Source organism: Talpa europaea (genome assembly GCF_964194135.1).
Source record: "Talpa europaea genome assembly, chromosome: 12".
Taxonomy (NCBI): Eukaryota; Metazoa; Chordata; class Mammalia; order Eulipotyphla; family Talpidae; genus Talpa; species Talpa europaea.
This window is the reverse complement of record NC_140079.1, coordinates 84,723,947-84,748,454: the sequence shown is the minus strand read 5'-3', so window position 1 is coordinate 84,748,454 and position 24,508 is coordinate 84,723,947. Positions and strand designations below refer to the sequence as shown.

General features: G+C 53.5%; 1 protein-coding gene across 1 annotated transcript; it reads right to left on the bottom strand.

Moving 5' to 3' along the window:
* Positions 1–13,487: 13,487 nt before the first annotated feature.
* On the bottom strand, positions 13,488–23,729 carry NPTX2 (neuronal pentraxin 2; the record flags this gene model as incomplete). Its single annotated transcript, XM_084249195.1, has 5 exons — positions 13,488–13,715; positions 14,618–14,797; positions 16,322–16,559; positions 21,515–21,738; positions 23,304–23,729. 5 exons carry the CDS (start codon positions 23,727–23,729, stop codon positions 13,488–13,490), a joined length of 1,296 nt encoding a protein of 431 aa, XP_084105321.1.
* Between the last annotated feature and the right edge of the window lie 779 nt (positions 23,730–24,508).

Here is a 24,508-nt window from a genome sequence, read left to right as displayed (position 1 = left end):
TATCCACATGTCACTTGGCCTCTTCATGAGACTGTCATGGACCTGGCAAAATCCTAGGTGCAGGAAGCAAGTGGAAGGCTCAGTGGGGTTCCCAGCCTTAGCACAATGGCTGCTTAAATCTAGTAAGTAACACATTTTTATAGTATAACCGTAACCCATACAATATTGGAACCAAACTGGAAAAATACTTTGTTGCTTATCTGAAATTCATAATTTACAGGGCATCGTGTATTTTTATCTGTCAACCCTGAGTGTGGGGTGTTGTGTCCCCAGGTGCCAAAAGCTGGACTGGAGTCCACACACTCACCTCCCCACCAAGCTGGCCCAAGCAGGTGCTCATTTGCGGTGAGACCCACCAGTGGCCTCTTCACTGTCCTTCATTCTTTCTTTCCACCCCATTCTTTGATGCAGGGGGCAGGGCTCTTCTATTTGGCTGCAAATTGGGTCCCATTTCTGAGCCAGGAATTTGTTGAATGAGACTGCCCAGGTAGCCCTCCCTAGGTGATGCTGTCAGCTAAGGAAGTGGGGCTCAGAGCAGAAAGAGAAGGCTGCTGAAAAGTGGTGGAACTGAATCCCCCGCCCCTGGGCAGTCCAGTCTAAGCTCCCATGGAGAGCCGGGTAGGGGGAGAGGGGGCAAGGCAGGGTGGGTCAGGATGTGCCCTGAGGCTGGGCTGGCAGGGGAGGAAGAGGGACTTGGGGCCCCCATCTGTGTTAGTTCCTGGGGCTGCAAGAATAAAGCATCTCAAACTGGGTGGTTTTAAACAACAGAAATTTATTCTCAATGGTTATAGAGGCAGAAGAAATCAAGGTAATACCAGGGCCACACTCCAAGGTGCCAGGAAAGAACCTTCCTCACTTCTGCCAGATCCTGGTGGCTCTGGCAGCCCTTGAGAGGGGAACTATTCAACCCAGAATACCATCTGGCCAGGTGCTGGCAGGCAGCATGGGCTCTCCCTCCTCCGGATGTGCTGGGACCCTGGTGTTCTAAGACTCCTCTCTGCTTCCTGCCCGCCACCAACCTCTTTCCTGATTGTTAACAGGGACTGCCCAGGACCCAAAGCTGCAGCTGCAGCTCAGTCTCTAAGTCTGAGCCTCCTGCATTCCTATCCCCAAATTGACACTCTCTCAATCTCTGGGCTCATACATACCTGCACACAACTCTGAGTGCCCCAGCACACCTCCACCTGGTGTCTACAAACCCCCAGCTCCAGTGCCAAACCAGGCCATGGTGCCTCCCCCGAAGCTACTCTCCCCTGGGCTCCGGCTCAGCGAATGTATCACCAGGCCCAGCTCTGGCCCTACCCTGAGTCATCCTCACGCCTCCTCCTCTTGCACCCACAGCCAATCTGCAGGGAAGCCCTGTGACTTCTACTTTCAGAATCAATCCACAATCCAACCCCTTCTCACCACCTCCACTGCCACTTCCCTCCTGAGCGGCTAGAACAGGCTCTGTGTGCTCCTTGCCTGCTGGGCCCCACAACTTGTCTCTTCCCCCCCCCCTCCCCGCACAGCCGGGGCTCCCCTGTGTCTCCTGAGGTCATGGTCGAGACCCTCCTGTGGCTACCCAGGGTGCTGGAATGAAATCCAAATCCTTACCAATGCCCCAGAGACCTCTCCCATCTCCCCTTCCACACTTCCCTCCTCCGGCCTACTGCGTCCTTCCTGCTCTGTGTTTGAAAATCTCACCTCGGGGTATGCGCATCTGCCAATATATGGGTGGTGTCATATCTAGATGCTTGGGGATGCGCATGCTCACACAAAGGGGGTGGGGGAGGGAGAGGTGTGGCAGGATAGGCCAGAGCATGTTCCCTATGATCTGAGCAGTCAGAGTAAAGAAGTCCTGGAGCCCTCGGTGGCTTTTCAGGCTCTCTATTGGGATTTTACTGGGTACACAGCAGGCAGGTGTGCTGGGGGTGGGGCGGGTGGGAGGCTGGCAGGCCTCCCACCCCCCAGCAAGTCTTCACTCTTTCTGGGCTCTCCGGCCTTCTCTCAAGTTCTCTCTGCTTCTGGGGCATCCCTGTGACGCCGCCCTTATAAGCCTAGTCTCTCGGCCCAGGTGTACCCACTTACGCAGGCCCACACCCCACTCCAGGTGCCCGACATCAGGCATGCATTCAGGACCACAGGGATCCCTCATCAATCCTAATGGTGGGAGGGCAGAAAAGCCTGACACTCTTTCACTTATCCTACAATCCACCCACCCCCTCAGGGTTTTCTGCCAGACAGTATATACAAATTATATACACGTTTCTCTTGGTGAACAGGAATACTGCAGCCATGGCCCACAGAAGCAAATGAAATACATCACAATATAATATAACGAAATACAACAGAACACAAATAAGTCCAGGCAGGGCACCAACCTAGTAGCAAAAGACAAGATTATTGGCACCAGCAGATGATCCACCAAATCTGCTGCTAAAGGCACTGTTTCTACGAAGGGCAACCACTCAGGCATCTGCCATCACACGCCAGGAGCTGTCAGGCTTCCTGGCCTTCTCCAGCTGTGGTCTCAGCCACACACTGCCTCCACCTCCAGGATGCACTCCCTCTTGGATTGGCGATTCTGTACTTCGGGGGTAATCACCAAATCCTTAGGGTTTCTGTCTGCGGTCACTCTGTAACAGGGTGGTCCCCAGGAAAGGGGGAGGTTCCCTGCCCCACCCAAGGGAGAGTGGAGCTGAGCAGGAAGAGGAGAAGCTGCAGAAGAGACTGAGGAAGGAAGCAGGATGGAGCCAGGAGACCTGGAGGAGGCGCGTGGAGCCTAGAGACACGTGAAGAAACTGCGCTTGTCTTTTGGTCTTAGACTGGGTGACACAGATGTGGGTGAGACCCATGGAGAGGTGACCATGGCAGCTTTTATCTTGATGTTGATTTTGCTCTTTTCCTTATGGGCTTGTTTGGTTGTTTGTGATCCTTTTCTGTGGGTCCCCACTGGAAGATGCTTTAGACTTGTGGCAGGCTTTGGGGCCTTGCTCTGGGCCGATCCCATATGGATGGACTTTTACCCACGAGGGGACGGGTAACTTTGGGTGCTTCATTTAGAAACTAGACTCTTTGCCTTACCTGTATTGTTTCCTAGTTTTATTAAAGATCCTTCCCATTAAAGTCTCATATGTTTTGTGTTGATGCGGCGGATGGCAGAACCCATTTAAAATAGGCAGGTTTGCGGGGCTTGGGCTGCCCCTCTCCCTGTCCTATAACAACTCCAACACTCGGCTTTCATAGCCACCAAATGCGACACGCAGACCCCTGCACTCAGGCCAACCCACTGCACAAGCACATGGGTCGGGGATCCGTGGATACAAGCTCCACATGCGGCCTCTCTTGGGTCCCCTCTTTGGCGGTGGGCTCCACCACCAGCCACGCTCCCCACCTGTCCCCCAAGGGCAGGTTCCTCAGCTTCTCACCCTCACTCAGCAATGAGCAGGGCATCACCCACAGGTGATTTTAAGAGATTCACTGGCCTTCAACATTCTTAAGCTGTTTAACAGCTGTTCAGGGCTTCCCAACCTCAGCACCAGCTTTTGCCTTTCTAAGTTGATTTTTGATATATCTCCTCTGCCTAGCTTCAGAGAACTTGGCGAGGGTTTCCTCCCTCAGCCAACTGTGGGCTCTAATACCAAGGCCCACCGGCCATGCCTTGATTTTTATCTTCTGGGATTTACAGATAATACCCTCCAACCCCAGGGTTCCCAAAAACATACCAACTTGCCAAGGTTCCTCCACCTTCTGGAGGGATTGTCAGTTGCCTCTCCCTGCATCAGCACTGGTGAGCTCCGAATCGTGGTCCTTTCTTCCCCGACGATTCTGCTGCCTCCGGGGTCGTGGGCTGGCCGTCTCAGGCGTCTCCTTCTCCAGGCAAGGTCTCATCCTATAGCTTCCAGACCTTGTCCATCTCCTGTGCTGCCATGGCGCCTCTAGTGTTGTCACAGGCTCATTCTGCTACTCCTCAGTCCCTCCTGAGGTCTTCAGAGGGCTCCCCACCCATCTGCTTCAAATCATCCTGCTGACTTATGCCAAATGTAGTGGCAGGAAGGGCCAGAGCAGGTTTTCTATGATTCGAGCAGATAGGTGGAGGGAGTCCTTGAGCCCTCAATGGCTTTTCAGGCTTTCTATTGGGATTTTACTGGGTACACAGCAGGCAGGGGTGCCGGGGGGCCAGGAGGCTGGCAGGCCTCTCAGCCCCCAGCAAGTCTTCACTCTTTCTGTGCTCTCTGTCCTTCTCTCACGTTCTCTCTGCTTCTGCTGGCATCCCTGTGACGCCACCCTTATCAGCCTAGTCTCTCGGCCCAGGTGTACCCACTTACGCATGCCCACACCCCACTCCAGGTGTCCGCCATCAGGCATGCATTCAGGACCACAGGGATCGCTCATCAATCCTAATAGTGGGAGGGCAGAAAAGCCTGACACCCTTTCACTTACCCTACAGTTAGTTAGATAGACAGTTGTTAGTAAGTTAGTTCTGTTTCTCTGGAGAATCCTGACTAGTCCATAGTACTTTCTGACATTCTATAGATCATACTATATTACAAACAGATAGATGATTCTATATATATATTAATATTTCCATTTGCTTTCTTTCTTGCTATAGCCTAACATCTAAGAAGTGTCTGGCATATAGCAGGTACTCCAAAGTGCTGGCTGGCATCCTCATCCCCTCTTACCCGGGCTGCCAGCACACAGCTCCAGGTGCAGGGGGCCTAGCAATAGGCTCTCTGTTCACGGCCTGAAGGCAGGAAAGCCAAGGTCAGGGTCCTGGCAGGGCAGCTTCACTCTGAGGCCTTCTCTCTTGACTTGCAAGTTCTGGGCTTGCATGGCAAAGCGATGAAGCACTGTGGTGTCTGTGCCTCTTCTTAGGAGGACGCCTGTGTTAACAGATTAGGGCCTCACACTGTTACCTCATTCAGCCTTCATTACCTGCTAAAGCCATCCAAAGTCTCCAAATACAGTCACAGCAGGGGAAGGGCTTCAACCTCTGAATTTGGAGGAGCACTCGCCATCATAGTGGAGTGTTCTCTGACTCCGATGCTGATCTTCTAGGGGTTTGGACTCAGCTATGAGGCTGCTGCTGCCTGCCGTGTGATTTGAGGTCTCCCCTCCTCTTTGGTGAAACTCTCTAAGATGCGTCCCACCTGTATTCGTTTCCTGTGGCCGCTGGGCTGAATCACCACAAATCAAACAAATCGAATCAAACGAGAGATTTATTCCCTTGGTTCTGGAGGCCAGAGTCTGATGTCAAGGTGTGGGCGGGCACTGCCTCCAGAGCAAGGAGGGAGAGCCCGCTCTGCCCATTGTCCCAGCTGCTGCCGGGCCTTGGCCGGGCTCATTTGTAGCTTGGCAGTGACACCCACCTCTGCCTCCATCTTCTCCTGGCCTCCTGCGTACACCTCACTGCTCCCTCTCCTTTTCCTTTTGAGGACACTATTCAGTGACACTAGGGTCCTCCCTACATCCAACATGGCCCTTTTCCCAAGTAATGTAGCAAGATCTTATTTCCAAATAAGGTCACATTCATAGGTACCAGGTGTGAGGACTAGGACATCTCTTTTTTGAGGACATGTCTTTTTTTCCTGCTCCTCCTCAGTAAGGAAGTGACCCCAGGACAGAGAGGAGTGAGAGAGAGGGAGAAGGCTTTGACCATGGGGCATAGCCTGAGCAAGGTCTCATATGTTGGGACTTTCTAGGACCTCCCCCGGACTATCTACAAAGCAGGTGCTTAATAATTGCACGGTTGACAATTGTACCTGCAGGAGAATAAACCTACAAGCCCCTTCATTCTTCCTGCTCAGTCAAGTTGCTTTCCCCACATTTACAATAGCCCACATCCACAGAATAGAATAGTCTAGAAACTCAGCAGGACTCAAAGAAAAGATGTTAAAATTTCCATGTGAATGCAGGAAACATGATTTCCGTTCCAGTGAAGCTGGGTTCTGCTTCATTTTTTCCTTTGCTTCCCAGTGAATTACAATCTGATATTTGGTACCCCCACCTTTGTGGGGTGATTTGAATCTAGTATGATCCAGACCACTGAGGATGAAAATGGGTGGGGGGAGGGAAGTCTCTTGTGGTTACAAAGCAGCATCACCTGGGTCTGAAGCTGAAAAAGCTGATGACTGATCCCTGATCTCCTTAGAGATTACAGTGGTCTCCAGGCCTTGCCTGCATCTCAAAATATGATATCTGTCCATTTGAACATGGCAGGAGCACCACCCACCCACCTCCACCTGCAAAGTGTCAGCCTCTTCCCTCTCCTTCTTTCACTTTTTCTATAGACGCTTAGGTGGGAACTTTCCAGGTGCCTGTGCAGGATTGCATACAAAGGATACAGAATGAGCGGGTGAATGAGAGAGACCCAGTCCCAGTGTCTCCCGGAGTTTTTAGGCCTCAAGAGACAGAGAATGAGCAAGCGATCAACAAACACTTGAGTGAATGGGGGACAGCGCTGTGCTCTGGAGAAGGTATAGCAGGGCCAGGGTCAGGGAAGGTGGGTCAGGGCATTTGATGACATGGGTGACCCAGGAAGTCCTTTGAGCAGATTCCTGGATGATGGGAGGGGGAGGGGTGGTGCACGGAGAGAATCTCATTCCAGGCTCTGTGTCTTGCAAGCGTCGGGGGATGACTGAAACCATTCACGGGCCTTGAGGAGGGTGACCGGAGCGGCAGGAACACAGGCAGTGACTCGGCACTCCGGAACCACAGGGAAGGCAGCTGCTGCCTGAGGCGTGGCGCTCATTCTCACTGAGCTGGAGCTGAGCATGCCGATGACTCATGGGAGTGCGGACAAGTGGGACCAGGGTTGTTTGTAGTCACAGCAGCTTCAGAGAAAAACTCCATGGCCAAGCGCGTCCAGGATGTCTTCACCACCCAGGGCTGTGGGATCTGGATGCACCGTGGGGCCCCTCCCCCACACCACCAGTCCCCTAGCCAGTGGAGGGGCTTGTAGCCTGGAGGATGGGGACACTGTCGCCTGCAGGACTGAGGTTTCAAGAACAGCTGTTTACTCTGGGTCTTGAATTTTAAAGAGGTTTAAAGTCCAACTTGGGCCCTCAGCTCCTGGGATGCCAGTAACCATGGCAGCAGCTCAATGAGCAATGGCAAATATTTGCCAAAGGAGACAGAAAACCAGGTGGAGAGGAAAGAGACCAGGGAGGTGGGCACCTACAGACGGCCAGGACCATACCCAGCTTCCCTGGGGGTGCTCAGATGCCTCTAGCAATAACTCTTCCACCCAGCCCCTGCCTAGGGGGACATACTCCACCTCGTGTCCATTCCTGGCATCTCTGTGTAAAATAAGCCCTCAGGCCTACATGTCCAGCACCAGTCAGATCCTGGTCCTCTGTGCTAAGAAGTCCCTTTTTCTTGAGCCTTAGTTTCCTCATCTGTGAAATGGGAATAACCAGCCCACCTGCCTGCCTTTTCAGGGATGTCAAGTGGTTAAATTAAATTCCAGCCTCCTGGAATCTTGAAGGACTGTTGTAGAGAACTCCCTTGGCTCCAGGACAAAGGGATGTGAAAAGTTCCAGCCATGATCCAGATAGCCTGAAGAGGGGAAGGAGTTTGCTCAAGGCCATACAGCAAGTGCGGCTGGTCCAGGAGCCCGCCACCCTGCATTCATCTCAGGCCACAAGGCCATCCCTCACCAGCTGTCTCAGCTGAGTGGCTGTGGATGATGGCCGTGGTGCACTTCTAGGAGGACATGCTCAGGGCTCAGCCACTTTTGGGTCAGGCCCCCGGGTGCACCAGGCCTGTGGACAGTACCTGCTGAGCATGTCTCAGTAGAGAGGCTGGGAAGCAGTGCCCTGTGGCCTGGGCTGCTCTGGAAGGCCCAGCACTCTTATAAAACCAGAGAAAGAGTCCCGAGCTCTCCCTGCTGGCGGCCCCATCACTGGGGTTCCAGGCCTATGCAATTACTTCAATTTGTAAATAGGCCAAAAATGCATTTATTTTTAAATACAACCTAAGGAGTAAAAATAGATTACATTCTATTATTAAAAGAAAAAGGTGTGCTGAGCAGGCATACAGAATAAACTGCTGATGAGACCTGGGACTGAGTGGTGGGTCTTTTAGAAGTCTGGGCCTCAGTTTCCCCACATGTAAACGAGGCCCCCACCTTTGCTCAGCTGGGAGTGAATCTGAATGTTCCGAGGAGACCCTGTTCTGCCATCTCCTCACAGCCATCCCTACTCTGCCTCCTTTCTCTGCTGGAAGCACAAATATATTTATTTATTCTGTTTTTCTATTTCTTGCACTGGAAACTCCTGAAATAGAACAGGAGGTGGGACTGTGAGTTGAGGTCCCAGGGTAGAAGCTCTGCTCTGTGGGCCAGGTTCTGTTGCCTACGGGGTGGGGGCACCTGAGCTCACAACCTGGCCCTATACCCACAGGTCACAGAGACCAGCCCTGGGTCTGGGATAACGGGCCCTTCTGGAAGTATGGGGATTGTGGGACGCACTCTCGGCCATGCCACCTGGATTCCTCACCTCTGCTGTAGGCCCTGGCACTAATGGGAGGCTTGGGAACCCCTGCAGTGCTGCCCTGGGGATAATACTGGCCGTGTCCACAGCAACCTAGTGGCCCTAGACCTGGGGAATGGCTCCCCTCAGGGAAGGTGCTGGGCGTGACCACATTTCCGGAGGCCTCCCTGACACATGGGGCCAGCTCAGAATAGACTAGCTCTGGGCTTCATAGAATATGTGCCCAAAGGAAGGACCTTGGAAAGCTTCTGTCAGGCAGGCCCATTGCCAGCTGGTATGCTGGCAGCTCAGCGATTCCACTACCCTGGACAGACAGGTAGACAAAAGGGTCAGAAAGACAGACAGCACTGCTCCCCACACCATAAGACCAGAAGCTCCTGAGGATGATAGCTCCTGGAGGCCAGGCACCAATCTGTGTCTGAACTGGGGCAGGTGGCTGTCAGCAGACTTCCACCCCAGGGCTCTTGGCCTCAGACCAACCTTCTTGTTCAAACTAGTTGGGCCCAGCAGCCACCAACAGACTTCATGGGCCCCCAGCCTGCCTGCCTCTGACTCCCCTGACTGCAACCTTAGCTCAAACCTTGACCACAGGCCAACATATGGGGACCAAGACAGGCAGTTGGGCCCTGAGCCCAAATTTCAAACTCATCTATTTATTCAGCACATTATTTACTGAGCACTTGTCAAGTTCTAAGCACAGTGGAAGGGTAAGTAAACAAGATGAAGCAACTCTTGAAATTTATATTTTGATAAAGGGTAACCAACAAAATCAAGCAGATAAGCAAAGTGTGACAAGGCCTCCGAAGGCAACATCCTGTTCACTGCCTTTAGGTGTGGCAAGGTCTGGGCGGCAGCTGGTGGAAAAGCCTTGCAGGCAAAGAGCAGAAAATGCCAAGGGCCTGAGGCCAGAGAAACTTGCCTTTCCAGAAAACAAGGGCATCAGGCCTGGTGGGCTGAAGGCTGGGCAGAGAGAATTTAACGAGGCTGCACGAGGTCCTGGACTTGATCCTAAGACCAAGGTGAAGAAGTCATTGAAGGTTCTGAAGCAGGGAATGACATGTCTGGATCTATCTTTAAAAGCACAGCTCTCAGGCCTCCCTGGTGGCACAAGAGGTTAAGACACAGCACTATGAAGCTATCAGCAGCCACTGCAGCATGAGTTCGATCTCTGGCCAGGGACCCACATGGTGCTGCAGACCTCTCCCATCTCGCCCGCTGCTCCCCTCAGCAGTGTATTTCAGTAGATCCACCTGTTCTGCACCCCACTCTGTCTCTGGCGAATCTTCTCATGCCCCCATACCTCTGGCCTACACACCTACTCTTGTATGCATAAATCTTTTTTAAAAAAAAAGCATGGCTCTCTCCTAAGTGGGGGTGGAGTGGAATGGGGAGCAGTTGGGGGCCCTGTTGGGATGGTGCAATGCAAGTGCAGTGGCTCCTGCAGACGTGCTCCTCGGGGACTGCTCAGTGTGGCTGGAGGGTGTTTCTTCCCTGTGATTTCTTTCTCCTCTCTCCCATCCCTACACCTATCATGGCCACAGTACCCCAGACGTGCTTGTGTCAAGACCCAGAAAACACAATCAGTCTGCCCAGAAGTCCTTTCCAGTTCTTATTTTCAGAAGTTCAGTCCCAGATGAGGGAAGACTGCAGTGGTCTGAATAAATATTTCTTAAATGGAGTGGTCGGTGCACAGATACTCACTTATGATTATTTTTTAAGCTGTGCCTATGCATTACTCGTTGTCTGGTGTGTAACGATGTCTTGTACAATCTTTGAAGAAAATAGGTGTGGTTATTTCTTGTAAGACCTGAATGTTGAGCTGAGATACAGATTCTTCATGATCTGTGCCACTCCCTTAACCAGGGAAAGCCACAGTTTGACCCCCCTGTACCCCCAGGACATGCTCTCTGCTGTATGATGATGAGTGACAAGGAAATGTCAACCTACCCACGAGCTACAGTCTCTGTGTTTTATTTCTGCTTGAACAGGGTTTCAAGATGTGCTCATGAATATTTGCTCTGACAACTGCAGAGAGCAGGACTGCTGTGTAGAGACAAGTAAAACCACCTGTAAATTTGCCTTGTGCTTACTTGAGAAAACAATGGGAAACAGCAGCCTGTCAAGGCCAAAGTCACAGAACAAATCAGGCACAGTCCTAGCCTTGAGGTAAGAATTTTCATCTCTGTCATGTTGAAATCCCTAGTAACAGCCCATAGAGTAGCTCTGTAAGCCACCCCCCACCCCACCAACCCCAGGCATTCAACTGGCTGTTCAATGAGCCTCCAAAGTCAAGGTCAGTCACAAGGTGGGTTCAGTTTGCAGCTGACAGTGGAGCAAGAGCTCTTTGGAAAAGTCCCCCTGGGAAGATGCCCCTCCCCCAGCACGGGCCTGGCAAAGACTTTCTGAGACCAATTTGTTTAATGGATTTAATTGTCTCATAATAAACTGTGAGGAAGGAGCACCTTTCCTTCGAAACTTCTCGCAGTAAGAGGCAGCATGCATGTTGAATTAAATTGGCTGTGCATGAGGATGGCCCTGCTGATGAGGAGCCCGCAGCCTCCTTAAGGACAAGCTCACCTGTGTCTCCTTCCATTTGCCCCAAAAGTGAGGCGGCTGGGTAGGCACACTGGGGGGAGACGGCTGGCACATGTTTTTAGCCCCAATCTTTATCTCCAACTCTGACCTATAGCAACATCCAATTGCCTGCTACACTGTGCCACTAAAATGTGTTCTGGACTTCTCAAATTTGTGTTCAAAATAGAATTCTTGATCCTCCCCCTGAACCCCTCAACCCTGTTTTCTTGCCCGCCCCCATCCTCCCATCTCCATAAGAGCATCCGTCACCTTCTCAGGTTCAAAATCTCAACTTATTTTCTTTTTAAAATTAAGATATAATTTACTTGCCATAAAAGTCACCCCTGAAGTGTACAATTTGGTGTTTTTTAGCATATTCATGGACAACCATCATCACCGTCGATTTGAGAACATTATTTTTCTCCCTAGAAAGAAACTCCGTCCCGTTAGGAGTCAGCTCCCCTTTTTGCCAGGGCTCTTGGCCTGTCACCAGCTCAAACTGTGCCTTTGGCTTTGCTGATTTTCTCTGCACTATTTTATCTCTACTCTAATCTTTACTATTTCCTTTATTCTGCTAGCCTTGGGCTAGTTTGCTCATCTTTTATTGGTTCCTTAGGTTGTGAAGTCAAGCTGTTAATTTGAGATCTTTCTCCTTTTTTAAAATCAATATCTATAGCTACACATTTCCCTATTAGCACTGCTTTCACTACATTCTGATAGGTTTTGGTATGTTGTGTTTTCATTTTATTCATTGCTAAATATATTATGATTTATCTTGTGATTTTTTCCTTGACCTGTTAAGAGTGTGTTTTTTATTTTCCATATATCTGTGAGGCAAATGTCACATGTGTATTCACCTGTAAATTGGAAGTTGCTTTTTCAGGGGCTCTTAGGAGGGTTAAATGAGATATGTGCCAGAGAACCCACAGAGCAGGTGTTGAGCAGGTGTCACCTAGCCAAGCTCAATGGGAAAGGGAGAGGATGGATGGACCAGGGACAGAGAGGCTGCCGGGCAGGGCCTTGGGGCCTGGAGTTGGGCAGGAGGTGCACACCCTCCTCCAAGTATGTCTGGTTCCCCCTGAGCCATCACCTGCAGGCCTCTGGCTATGCCCACTGCAGCCAGGCCCAGGCTAACCAGAGTGGCCACCATTCTGCTAGGGGGTGCAGAGCCCCACCCTCCCTGTCCTTAACCCTAGACACACAGAAAAAGTCACCAAGGCATTTTCCAGTGCACTTTAATCAAAATTCCATCATCAGAATTCTGGTAGCATACAATGTTGGGATGGGCATGTCAATTCGGTCCTACAAATGGAATTTCCACAGATTTGCACTTCAAACATGTATGAAAAATAAAATATATAATATTTAGCTTTATAAATTTCCCCACTTCATCATTTCATCCTAAAAATAAATGACTACCTCTGTCCAATAAATTAAGCAAGCCTGGCGTCACAAAGCAAACATCAACCAAGTAACATCATTTCCTGAAAGAGGTCTGGGGGGAAATACTTGATGGAGATGGTCTGATGTTTACAAGAATCAACATGAATTAAAAGCTAGCACTTCTTCACAGTGGGGTGACATTAAAAAGTGGGAGCCTGCAAATGACTGTTCTTTTCTGTTGGGAAAAAGTAAATCCCCCACACTATACCAAATGGCTGTAAAAGCTGCAACTGAACTTTTGGCACCAGTTGAGAAAAGAGGTCTTTTGAAGCCATACCCAGCGATGATTCTGTCAAAGCATGGGTCTGAGGGGGAGGTGGCGGGAGGGAGGGTGGCCCCGGCCCTGCTCCATTCCAAGTTCCCCTCTCAGCTCCACTCTGGGGCCACGGATGCCCCCTCCACCTTGGAGAAGGAGGCCTGCCCTCCTCAAGTTCAAGAGTTCCTGGGATGGGTTGATTCACAGCATGAAGAACACCTAGAGGAAGGCCCTTCTGCAGGGTCAGCAGCAGAGGTGGGACCTGCTTTGCTGCGTGCTCGGTGGACAGCAGGGTGTACTGAACACACGGGGGACACGGCCACTCCAGCGGACAGCTGCACAGTCGTTAAAGGGGACGGACAGAGGGAGCACAGGAGACACCAAGGATCCGAGAGGGCAGGCAGGGCAGGGGGCATTTACAGGAGCTCTGAGCAGGGCCTCAGGACTACAGTCCCTGCGGGGCAAGAAGTCCAATACTGGCCCATCTGCAGCTCAGGGTTCTCTAGGGGATACTGTCTCTACCCCCCTAAAGTGACAAAATCTCGGTAACAAACAAACAAGCTGGTGACAAATGCTGCCACAGAGACTCAGTCTTTGAGATTCCCTGGGAATGGGACTTGGGGGCCCAGCTCATTCTAGCAAGAAAGAGGTTTATGCACAATTTAACTGGGGAGGAAGTGACCCCACACTTCCAACAGGATGGGCCCGACTCCTTGCCCCCGCGGAGGGGAAGGTGGCTACAAGTCAAGGAGCCGCTCCTCACAGGTCTCCACGGGCCACTTGGAGGCTCCTCCGAACACGTCCACATTGTTGTCCACCCAGGGGATGATGTTGCCCGGCATGTTTGTGGAGCAGTTGGCAATGTTGATAATCTCTTGGGCACGAAGGACACGGTCCCAAATGTTGAACTGGCTGAGCTCCCCGACAAATGCCTGTGTGGCATCAAACCTGCCCCCAACGGTGTCCTGGGAACAGGGACAGAAATCTGCATCAGTTTAGGTTCAAAGGCAAACTCTCCCCTGTTCTGTGAGTGGCTCCTGGGGATGGATGCCAGCCTGTGGGGAGGCTGTGGCATGGGCATTTTTCTGACCCCTCAACTCTGGCCACATTCCCTGACCACTGATTCTGCAGGTTCTGGGCAAGTTGGAACTGGCAATTTCCCTCAAGCCACTTCATCTTACAGAGGGGATACTGAAGCTGCAGAGGGGAGACACTTGCCCAAAATTCCAAAGGGAGGCCTACCTGGGTCTCCCGGGCCCCAGCCCTCTCAGGGGAGGAATAACCAGGACATGTGGAGGGAGGGGCCAAGGAGGAACTCCAACGCAAAGTCCCCAAAGCACCCAGATCTATGCCCTCACTTTCTGACAGCAAACCTCAAACACGGACTCAAATGTCAACTCTTCCCCATCCAAGAGCAGACAACCAGCTTAGGTTTCCTCTCTCTCAGACAGCAACTTTCTTGAAGGCCCCCTCATTCTCCCCTTCCCTTCCCATCTCCCCCGCAGGGCTGAGCACTGCACAGATGCTGGCCAGCAGCCACAGAAGATGCAGTACCTGCCCCACCCCCAGAGTCAACACTGATAGGCAGAGGCCAAAGTCCAGAGCTAAGACCCTGGCCAGTCCTGCTCCCCAGAAACTCCATTCTGAATTTATCTGAGCCCACCATACCAACCTCACTGCTAGTCCTCGGTCCCTCAGTCCTCAAGACAGTGTGGGTTGAACTGGCAGGACCTTGCCCATCCAAGCTGGCCACCATGCCAGTGGCGATTTGGGTGTGGGGCCTGACCTGTGCCGCACAGCTGGCTGGCAGCTGCACCCCTGGCCCCTGGAAGGGTACAGGCCCAAACTACACCCTGACTGTACCCACCTGCTCCTGCCCTAGGATCAGAACACCCCCTGGCTTGATGGGGTGCCAGGGGGCCAGGTTCTCCCCAGTGCCGAGCTTCTCCCCATCCTGGAAAGCTTCCCACATGCCGTCCCGCGTTGTCCAGGTTACACAGATGTGGTGCCACTTGCCGTCGCTGACAAACAGGGGCAGCTGTGCAACCTGTGGGCAGCAACATATGGGTGAGCTCCCCCCCCCAGGCTCCCAGAAGTCAGGGCCCACTACTGCCCCCAGTACCCACAGTCACTCCTGGTCTCCCCTTCTCTGCTGCGTGGGTAAGGTGCCCCAACCTCCCACTTCAGAAAGGTCCTCAACAGGAGTTACCATGTGTGTGATAGACACTCAAGCTGGGGCCTAGGGCAGCCCCGCTTTCAGCTGGACACTCTTGGTCCCTCACCTGAGGAGGGTCCCAGATACCAGGCAGCCTGACAGGACAGATGTGTGGACAAGCCCCATGAATGCCTCATGCCCAGGCCAGGGATCTGCAGACGTGCACACGTGTGTATGTGTGCCCCCAGGGGTGTGTGTGGGGGCACACCGGTGGGCCCCACTCAGAGCTGGGGGGTACTGCCGACCTATGGCACTGCTTGTTGGCAACCCTGTGAACTCTCCACAGACCAGCTCCACTGAGCCTCCAGTTGTTACTGCTGGTCTCCTAGCAACCGACTCTGGCCTCCCAGGAATTGGCTGTTTACAAGATGTCTAAACAGAGGAAAACAAGGCCCGCGGCCAGCCCTGCTGTGTTCAAGGGTGCTATTTAGAACCCAGGGACAGGGTCACCACTGGAAGAATTTCAGCAGGCAGATTCCACTGCACCCCCAAGGCAGTGAGTGCTCCTGGGGTCCCGGGAGCCAGGAAGCTAGTGCAGCCACTCAAACTCCTGCCTCCAGCGAGGAGAGTTTGAGGGTGCACTTTTGGCTGAGTCTGATTTCAGAATGAAAGTTTTGAGGTGGCGCTGTGGTGGGGGGGGCGGTCCTCTGGACTCCCAAAACCGAGCTCTTGAGAAGACCACACTCCTGAATGGGCAAGCTAGTTGTCTAATGAAGAGGGACATTTACTCTGGAAGAGGCAAGACTCTAAGGATAGAGAACTCATCGGTGGTTACCCTGGGCTGGGTTGCGGCAGAAGCTGACCACAAAGCGATATGAGGAAATTCGGGGCTGATGAAGTTGTTCCAAATTTTAATTGTGGTGGATACACAACTGTATGCATATGTCAGTAGTGGGCAAATCATACACAAATATGTGTAAATTTTATCTCCATCCCTTCCCATCCCCCAATAAAAAGATGTACTCATAAGAAGTATATGCATGCACTCAGAGACACAAGTGCGTGCACACACACCCATCTGGTACAGCCCTGGGGAGCAGCCCTCAATGACTGGCCTAGGGACCAGCAATAATTTAGGCTGGCAGGCAGGGACCCCGGCTCATTCTTTTCCTTCTGCCATCTCTGGGTCTGGACCCTCACTTGGCTGCTTCTTGGTCAGACTCATAGCTTGGATGTCCAATGGCTGCAGCTGCCACCCTTAGCCCCTGCCAGTCAGCTACCCAGAGTAGGACTGAGTCAGGGCCAAGCAGACCCCATGGTGAGGGCAGCCACACCGTTGGCCATGGGACTGCCCCAACTTCCACATCTTTGTGCATGGCCTTAGGAAGGGCCGGGTGGTGGTGCAGGCAGCCTTACCTTGTCATTGATGAGCAGCTCGATGGGGTTGTTGCCCCACTCTATCAGCACGATCTCATTGGCCTGCCCAGGCACTGCATAGGAGAATGGGGTGCCAATGCCGGGCGAGGCGCTGGACCGCAGCCACAGGCAGATGGTGAAGGCGTACAGCTCGGGCAGTGTTTTTTTGATCTTGCCATACAGGTAGTTTGTGCGGAGAGGGAGAGAGACTTTGAATGCATCGGGCGACTTGAACGCACTGTTGCCTGGGGGTTGGGACAGGAGAGAGGCGGCAGTTCATTAGCCCACCGCTCCAGCAGCACCCAAGGTGACAGCTCACCAGGACCCTCCTGCCACAGTGCCTGCTACCAGCCAGATGCTGTTCTGAGTGCTGAAGCTCCAGGTGGAAACAAGAACATCCCCTCTCAGGGGACTGATGCTCTGGGGGCAAGAAGGCCAGGATACTAGCAGCAGGTGCAAGAGAGAAGGTCAGGCAGCAATCCTGCTAAGGGGAGTGGCGGGGTGGGGGATGTGGGGACAAGCAAAAGTCTGCTAAGGAAGAGAATCTGAGCTGGAACCCATATGCAAACTGGAGGGGAGAAGACCATGCTGAGACCAGTACAATGGCCCCCAGTAGGCCCAGGAACACGGGTGGGAGACAGCTGGCACACCTTCTAGGACAGGAAAGAGGCCACTTGAAATCTAGAAAAGAAAGCTGTGGTCCCTTCTGGCTACCACTCCCTATCTTCATAGCCATGATGACTGGAAAGCTGAGTAACAGGCAGGAGAAAGCTGAATTCAGATGTGTGGCTCAATGAAATCAGACTTGGCCAAGTCTGATCCCTCAGTTATTTCCTTGAAATCTTGGTCCCTTGGGCTCCGTTAGTAAGAGCAGGGTGGGGACCCATGGACTTGGCCTTCGAGAGAGAAGTCTTACAGAGACCAAGGACTTGAGAAACACCCATCAAGCCAGGTCACTTCTCAGGTGGTCAACACTGTGACGCGAAGGGGACAGGGCCCGTATCTCTCTTTGCTCCCTGAGAGGAGAGAGTTTAGGGACCATGTCCTGGAGTTTGGTAGAAAAGTGCAGAGGTGTCTCTCCCCACCTAGGTTAACACACAAGATGAGAGCCTCAGTCTTTAGGGGCCCTCCTGGGCCATGGGAACCCCCCTCACATGGCTGTCCCTCTGGCACATCTAAACTCTCTGAAAACAACTGGTAATTTTGAGTGATTTTCAATACAGTTTTAATTTAAGCTCAAAGTTCACAACAAAAGCAAAGGGAGAAAGAGCCCCAAAGGCGTCACAGATTCCACAGTGCACAGAGTACCTTGTAATTCCCTGAGCTGTCTTGGCAAAAGCGTCCCTCTTATTTGGAGACTAGACACAGCTGGGGGTGGGGCCTAAATGCCCTTCGTTCATTCAACAAGTGTTCACTAAGCACCCACAGGGGCCAGGTGGTCTCACTGCTGTTAAAGACAGGACCCCCAACCTGGCACTGAACTGTTTTGTGTCACCAGTGGGTGAAATCCATCCCTGCCTTGACCTTTCTGTAGAGCCAATGTCAGATGGGTGAACCTTCCTTCTCCACGGTCCCCCAGACCCGCTTCCAGTCATAGCAATAACACAAGGGAGCTCTTCGGCACATGGTTCACACCTACCCAGGAAGACCATCTGTAGAGAGAAGCAGCAGGGCCCGGGACACCCTTCCAACATTTCTGCAAGGGGCAGCATAGAAATCCCAGAAGCTGAGCCTCATGGAGTATTCATTCCTATCTGCTGCCAGTGCGGTCCTGCCTGGCCCATCCTGGCCTCCCAAGGCTGGGCACCGCCCACCACCCCTCCCCCTCCACCCCAACACAGCCTGATGAGCTGCTGAGCACCTAGCTGGGGCAGGAGAGACCTGGTCACCTGGGGAAACCTAGGCTGCGTGGGGTCAGGTGTTGACTGGGACCAGCCTCCTATTGGGCTGAAGCAAAACAGAGACAGAAAACCAGAAAACCCCAACTCCCTGATTTCAAAGCTTACACAGCTGAGACACCAAGTGAAGTGACCCACCCAGGTCACACGGCTAGGAAGAGAGAATGAGGCCACCGGAGCTCCCCTTTTCACTACATGCGGCCACTAGTATTTAATCTGTAAGTGGCAAATGGCCATGTTCTTCAGGAAGGCATCAGCATCTAATCAGAGAACGCGCCCATCCTTGGAGGTGGGCAGGCTTGCTCACTTAATAAGACTCGGTGTCGGTAATATTGTTAGCGTGGTGACAACAGATAGGTTTAATTAGAGCTGAGAGAGCGAGGGGCAGAGAAGGGGCCTATCCAGAAAGCCAGAACCCTCTATTTATATAAAACAGCTCAGAGGTTCAGAGGAAACTTAGTTAAAACCAATTAAGTAATTAAAAGGCCTGACCGATAAATCAGAGACTGCAGGCGGCAGACGAGGCTAAGGAGGGGGCAGCTGGGACCAAAGAAAAAAGGGTTTGGACTCAGCACTTCAACTTCAAGGTGGGTGGGGCTGGTCAAATAGCCATTGTCAGGAGGCCCTTGCACTGCGCTGTCTCACAGAAGGAAATGAGCACCCTTGGGCCCTAGGTAGCACATGTGTCCTCATAAGAGCTGGACACTCACCATTGGCTTCAGGAGCTGCCTTCCCAGCAGAGCTCAGCCCACACACCCCTCCAGGCCGCAGTGCCCACGACTCCAGTTGTCCAGGGTCACCATCAACTTCAACCCCAGCTCTATAGCCTGACTCCACCCCTCATCTACCAACTAATACCTCCCTCCCAGGGTTGTTGCAGGGGTTACAAAAGATCCAGAATGTGGAACTCACAGCCTAGCATCTGGCCAGAACGGGCACTTAATGGCCAGGGAATGATAGGCTGAGGCCAGAGTACCCCAGAGCTCCCCATTTTGATCTGTTCCCTCCAGGCTCAGCTGGACACTAAGGAACATGCCTGGTATATCTGGGAGCTGGGAGTTGACATATCACTTTACACTTGTCACAAACAGGCCTCAGGTTTGTCCAGAAGACAAATCAGTCAGCAAATGATCCCTTTCCTCAAAGAAAGGGGTTACAAAAGATCCAGAATGTGGAACTCACAGCCTAGCATCTGGCCAGAACGGGCACTTAATGGCCTAAATTGGTTGGTGCACACAGAGGGATTCTGGAGTTCTCGTGAGGGGTCAAAAGGCAGCAGACAGTAGAAGCTGAGCTGCACCTCAGTGCCAGGTCCAGCCACCCAGGGGTCCTGGCCTGTTGAACAGAGCTCTCACCTGGACCCCTGAGATCTGTGCCCGACCAGCTCCGAGTACTCTCCATGGAAATCAAGCATCCAGAGTGGGCACAGAATCAGGCTGGTGGGTGGGCGTCCTGGCTGGTCTTTTCTAGCTGTGAATACACAGGCTAAGATGGGAGGGACAGTCACAAAGTGGCAGCTTTTGGGTATCCAAACCCAAAATGAAGGACCTCAAAGGAAGCTAAATGTAACTCACAACCAGCCTGCAGTCATAGAACAAAATGCAGGGGGCCAGTTTAGATGACTGTTGCTGCTCACCAGCTGGGGGCCCAGGTCCCACCTCAGTCCCCTCTCCTCAAATGACCCACATGTGGTTGAGAACTTCTGAGCATTTTCTTTAGCTGCAAGATGGTATCACAGAAGTCCTGTCTCACAGGGGTCCGGTGCTCAGCGGACTGCCTGGTGCTACTCCCAACTCAACAGACTTCTACTAACCACTAACGAGCAGGCTCCTAAGGCAATTCGACTGTGATGTGGCCATGGTGGTGGGGTATGCAGCCACCCAGGGAAGATTCCCTTCTCCACTCAGCAGTATCCCCTTAAAGATCCTAGCTGTAGAGGGCCTCCCCTCGTGGCGCAGCGGTTGAGCGTTGGGCTGCAAAACTGCCCACAGTCTCTGCAGCACCAGTTTGATTCCTGGCCGGCTGGTGAGGGTCCCACATGGCGCCTCCACATGGCTGCCTCCTCTCCACCTGTCCTGTGAGAAAGGCAACAGCTGCAGCTGCTCGTTGCTGCCTCTCGACATCTTGTCAGCTTCCTGGGGTCACCCAGCAACAGAGGAAATTTTTTTTAAACTCAAAAATCCAAATCTAACAAGTTAGCCATGTGCACCCCTTTCTGAGAAGGGTAAGGAAGAAAGCATAGACTGGAAGAGAACAGGAAAGGGATGAAGAAGCTCTGGGACTTCAGGATGTTGCTGGAACACTAACCCTCCCACCCCAGATTTCCTGTACCCACCCTCCCCAACCAACATCGAGAGAGCAGCTGAACACCCCACTATGGATATTCTTCTATCAGGTCAGGAAAGTGAGTAAGGAGAAACTGCCTTCGTTGGGCAATGCAGCTGAAAAGATCATGATATTACAACCTACTGCCAGCAAATCTAAAACTTCACACCCCACCTCCTCAGCAGTTTGGGGGTTGATAAGGCAGCCTGAATTATCTCGGGCCCTTGAGCCCTCCCCTTCTGATCTTCTGGGGGAGAATGTGCACACCAGAATGTGAGCAGAACACACAGAAAATCTGCTGCAAAAGGAACAAGTGAAAAGAAGCTGAAATGCCCATGTGGAGGAGGACAGGATGAGGTTGTTTGTCCATGCTGGCCCTGGGGCACCGACTTTTCCAAGGACAACGCTAGTAGAGCTAATTCCCAAGATGACCATCATCATGACCTGCTCCATGCTGTGCCACAATGTCCACTGACAGCCTGGGTCTGGCTATGAGTAGTGGAAATAAGGCCACTCCCAGCAGTGATCAGCCCCTTCACCGAGTGTCTTGCATGAGGTGCCAACAAGTCTGTTAAGTCAGCCTGACTGTGGGGGGAGACTTGTGGGGGAGAACACGAACCCTCTGTGCACCAAGAGCAAGTGATGACTCAGGTTGACAAAGCAACACTTCATTTCAAAGTCAGAGAAGGGGCTGCTGCTGCACTGTAAGGAATCTGGTGATCTTCTGCACCTAGGATAAGAGCCCACCCTCACAGCCCACCCAAGGGAGAACAGCCTTGTGCCGAGTCAGCACAGGAGTCTGGGGAGAGCCACTTCCTCAAGGGCCCAAGTGGCCTGTGTCCTTGGGCCAGAGGCTTTGGCCCCTTCTGCCTGCTCCCTCTTGCCCTGAGCCCAGCTTCCCGGCACTGCAGCTATGAACCCAGGGGGTGGGGCTGAGGGAAGACAGCCAGGGGAGGCATAAACCAGCCACTACTGACCCCGTTCCAGCTCCGTCACCCTCTGCAGCAGCGCATTCAGGGCGCTCTCCGTCTTCAGCCGGTGTGCGGATGTCTCGTTGTGGAGCAGGCTCTTCTCATCCTCCAGCTCCGCCACCTTGCGCAGCAGCTGCCTCTCCAGCTCCCCCAGCCGCCTCTGGAGCACCTCTCGGAAGTCCCCAGGCAGCCCCGAGGTGGACACATTCGTGCGGAGCTGATGCTTTGGGCAGGGGAGAGGGGTAGTGTTGGTCAGTCACAAAGCTTTTGTAGGCTGTAGCTCTAAGGCCACACTTCCCCCAGAGCCGCTCCAGAGCAGGACAACTAACGTCTGCTGTGACATGCGGGGGAGCCTTTCACTGGTGCTTTTTTCATCCCACTGGTATGGAAAGGATTTCAAAGTCAGACAAGAATTACTTTGCTGCAATATTGTAAACTTATGAATCTCATTTTCCCCTCTCAGAAAGCTGGTTTTCTCCTCTTACTAAGAAGTCAAAATTATAACCAGCATCTATCATTCTAGGGTGAAGACCAAGAACACAGCGAGCATTAAAAAAAAAAAAAAAATGAATCAAATGGTACAATGGATGAGCTTTCATCTAGATAGGAAAACAGAGCTGTATAACTCTGCTGCAGAGATGTCACTGGGAAACGGGAGATCTAAAACATGACTATTCAAAAGTCCATGAAATCTTTGTTTTTAATGCTGTTTCTAAATCCTCGCTTCCTGTTTCTGCTACTCCTCCATATGTTGGCTCTGGATGCTGGCGGGTGTTGCTAGCCATGTGTCCTCAGCAAGCCACTTACCCCTCTCTCTTAGTGTTCCAGATCGTAAAATGCCGATGATAGATCTGCCCCACAGGACTGTTGCAAGAGTTAAAGTTAAGACACTATGCCTGATGCACAGTGTGCAAAAACACTTGCAGTTATTAGTCATAATGAATCAAGGGCTATCCAGATGCTGAAAATACTGTATTTAGTGATCACACCACGGGAAACAAGTAATTTTGCAATAATTGCCACCTGTAAATGAAACCTACTTCTGCTAATAACTATTTTGGCAAACGTTTTGTAATAGATATGTTCATACTTCTTAAATTGGGCGGAAAGGAAAAGGGGAAATTAATTATTTCTCTCTCAAAGTTCCAAAACGCACACACTTTGCAAGAGAGAAAGGAATCACCCTCCCCTTAAAGCAAACACAGCGGCTCTCTCCTTAGGACCAGCAAGCCGCTGACAGAGGGGTCTTTGAAGTTATCAAGGTTTTTTCCAAGGCGCTTTCAGGTGCGGCTGGTGACCCACCCGCAGGGCCACAGCCAAGACCCGGAGGTCTCCTGCCGCTGTGGCTCAAGGGGAGGCTGGTTTATAAAAGGAAACAGGGGACGCGCGAGGCGGCTGACCTAAGCCAGAGTCTCACGTCAGCAAGCACAGCCTCCGCTGAGCGCGTCCCGGCCGGGGAAATTTGGAGATTTGCAATAAGAGAAAAAAGGTGGCCGGGTTTTTAGCCCCGACCTCGGGGCTAAACCGCCCCATAGTAGGCAGTCCCGGGGCGCGGGAGTATTAACCCTTTCCTTGCAGCAAGGGTGTGGGCGGAAAGGGGGTGATGCGATCAAATAAGTTTCTGGGGCTGGACTGAAAATCCCCCGCCCTCCAAATTCAGCTCGCGCGCGGCAGCGCCCCGCCAGCCGTGTTCCCGAAAGCCTCGCGGACAGAACGAACCCCCACCCCAACCCCCGCCTCTGCCCCGCGCCTCGGGGGCGTCCCTCCAGCACCCCAGCGCCCTGCTACCTCGAGGCTCTCCAGGCGGTCCTTGAGGGTCTGCAGCGAGCGACTGAGCTGCTCCACGACGTGGCCGGGGTCCCGCGGCAGGTCGCCCATGGTATCCTTGCCGGTGCCCGCCTTGCCCGGTGCCTTGACGCCCGCCAGCCCTTCGCAGCGCGCCAGCTTGCCGGTGAGCTCGCGGATGGCCTCGCGCTGCGCGCCCAGCGTCTCCTTCTGCTGCACGACGGTCTCACGCAGCTGCAGCACCGCGGCCCGGAGCTCGTCCTCGGGGCTCAGTGCGCCGCCCTGCATGGGCATCGCGGGCAGGAGGCAGCCGGCACGCGCCGCCTCCGGAGGCAGCGCGGTGCACACGAAGTGGTTGCCGGGGGCCGGGCCATCCTGGGCCCCGGCGGCCACGGCGAGCGCCACGCCGGCGGCCAGCAGCGCTAGCATCCCGCTTCCGCCGCGCTCGCTTCGGGCATGGGCTGGGCAGGCGCCGTCGGGGCGCGGGGCGCGGGGCGCGGGCGCCTTCCCCGCCGCTGCGTTGGGATGCGCTGCTCGAGGGCAGCTGAGCGCGGGGGCCCACCCAGCCCGCGCCGCCGTCCGAACTCCGCTCCCAGCGCCACCTGGCCCGGCCGGCCCGCGCGCCCTTTCTTAAGCAGGCGGGAGGGGGCGGCGCGTGGGGCGCGGCGCCGGGAGCGCTGATTGGCCCGGCCCGTTGCGCGTCAGCGTAGAGGGCGGGACGGGGGCGCCTGGAGCCCGCGCGCCGGGCGGGCTGAGCGCGCGTGGGCTGAGGACAGGGGGAGCAGCTCCCACAGCGGCCTCGGCCAGACCCCCCAGGAAAGGAGGGTGAAGTAAAACACCCCGTGGTGTCTTCTGGAGCCTCGGCCGGCGTGTCCAGGCGCCCCTTGGATCCACCCGAGGACACCAGAGTCACGGACTGCGGAGAAGCGGGAGTCCCCTGATGCCCTGGCTCCCCGGGCGGCTGCTGGGCTTCCGAGCAGCCCGGGCGGAGGGGCGTGGGGGGCCCTCCCTTGTCTAGTGAGACGGGTGAAGAGGAACCCCAGGCTGTGCTCGAACCCAGGGCTGCCATCCCTAGTCACCTGGTCAGAGCAGCCGGCCACCACACCCTGATTGAGGGCGGGAAGGAGCTGTGTGAGGACCACGTCTGGGACATGCACAACGCCCCAGGAAGGTTCCTGCCTTGGGAAGATTCTGGGGTCCTCGAGGAC